The sequence below is a fragment of the Phalaenopsis equestris genome, unplaced genomic scaffold (genome assembly GCF_001263595.1).
Source record: "Phalaenopsis equestris unplaced genomic scaffold, ASM126359v1 Scaffold193828, whole genome shotgun sequence".
NCBI classification, from domain to species: domain Eukaryota; kingdom Viridiplantae; phylum Streptophyta; class Magnoliopsida; order Asparagales; family Orchidaceae; genus Phalaenopsis; species Phalaenopsis equestris.
In genome coordinates this window covers 1-1,084 of record NW_018213777.1, presented here as the reverse complement: position 1 = coordinate 1,084, position 1,084 = coordinate 1, and the positions used below count along the sequence as shown (strand labels likewise).

Genomic DNA, 1,084 nt, shown 5'->3' with positions numbered 1-1,084 from the left:
GATATATAAGAATTTAATGGTATGTTTGTAAATTTCGCAAATTAAACCAGCGAAAATGTGAGAAAGCATAGCTACCACTCCAGAAAAATCAAAACCACCAAAAAGCTAAAAACACACACTCAACAAAAAGAGGGGGGCATTTACCTGAGAAATCTTCCGGCAATCCGCCGGCGGCATCAAGTTGATCGAATTTGTACAGAGCGTAGAACGAAGAAGCAGATTCCGTCCACAAAGACACGGCAGAAACATTCCTCTTCTCACATATTCCAGCAACCCACGGCAAAAGCGCGTCTCCTATGACAACATCGACCGGCGGGTTGAGCTCGTCGAGCACTCGCTGAACTGGATCCGCCATTTTAGACATTACGGAGTTGAAGAATTCGGTGTAGTTGCTGCCGCGCGTGCGTTCGGATGGAAGGACGTTGGGGATGGAGCGGATCTGGAGGTTGGAGGGTAGGGATGGGGATGGATGATCGGAGTTGATTATGTTGAGCCATTCTTCTGTGACGATGATGGTGACGGTTAGGGTTTTGGGGGAGAGAAGGAGGCAGAGAGAGAGCATGGGGTTTATGTGGCCGCGGCCTGGGAAAGGGATGGTTACTATATGGCTTGGTGGGGAAGAAGTGGTCGGGGAAATCAGATCGGAGCGGTCGCCGGAATCCATTTCTCCGCTGATGCAAGGACAACAATTTATGTGCATTTGGAAGATACATAATTCAAGTGAGTTTCAAATATTTAAGTTCTTAATATTCATTTAAATTTTAACAATATTTTATTTTCACCAAACCAAATATCAAAATTTTTAAATTTAAAAGACTTGAATTTCATTTACTTTAGAGAAAAGTAAAATAATAAATATTTAACATCATTATTAATATAATTAATTCGTGATATTATGTTTCATTTTAATTAAATTATTTTGTTATTTTGAATATTTATTTTAGCATTCTAAAATAAATTATATTATACAATTTATTTTCATATTTTTTCATTTTGCTTTATTTTATTGAAATTAACACGTCAATAAAATAAAATTAAATAAAAATATAAGAAAATAGATGTATCTTCACAGATATTGTCATAG

The 1,084-nt window shown here is 37.2% G+C and overlaps 1 protein-coding gene across 1 annotated transcript; it reads right to left on the bottom strand.

Moving 5' to 3' along the window:
* Positions 1-88: 88 nt before the first annotated feature.
* LOC110034834 (UDP-glycosyltransferase 87A1-like) lies at positions 89-705 on the bottom strand. The gene has a single exon (XM_020739074.1). The coding sequence runs from the start codon at positions 698-700 to the stop codon at positions 89-91; it is 612 nt and encodes a 203-aa protein (XP_020594733.1). The 5' UTR covers positions 701-705.
* Positions 706-1,084: the final 379 nt, after the last annotated feature.

Bases quoted from the DNA above. Each gene is read 5' to 3' on its own strand.
- LOC110034834 (XM_020739074.1), bottom strand. From the start codon at position 700: ATGCACATAAATTGTTGTCCTTGCATCAGCGGAGAAATGGATTCCGGC.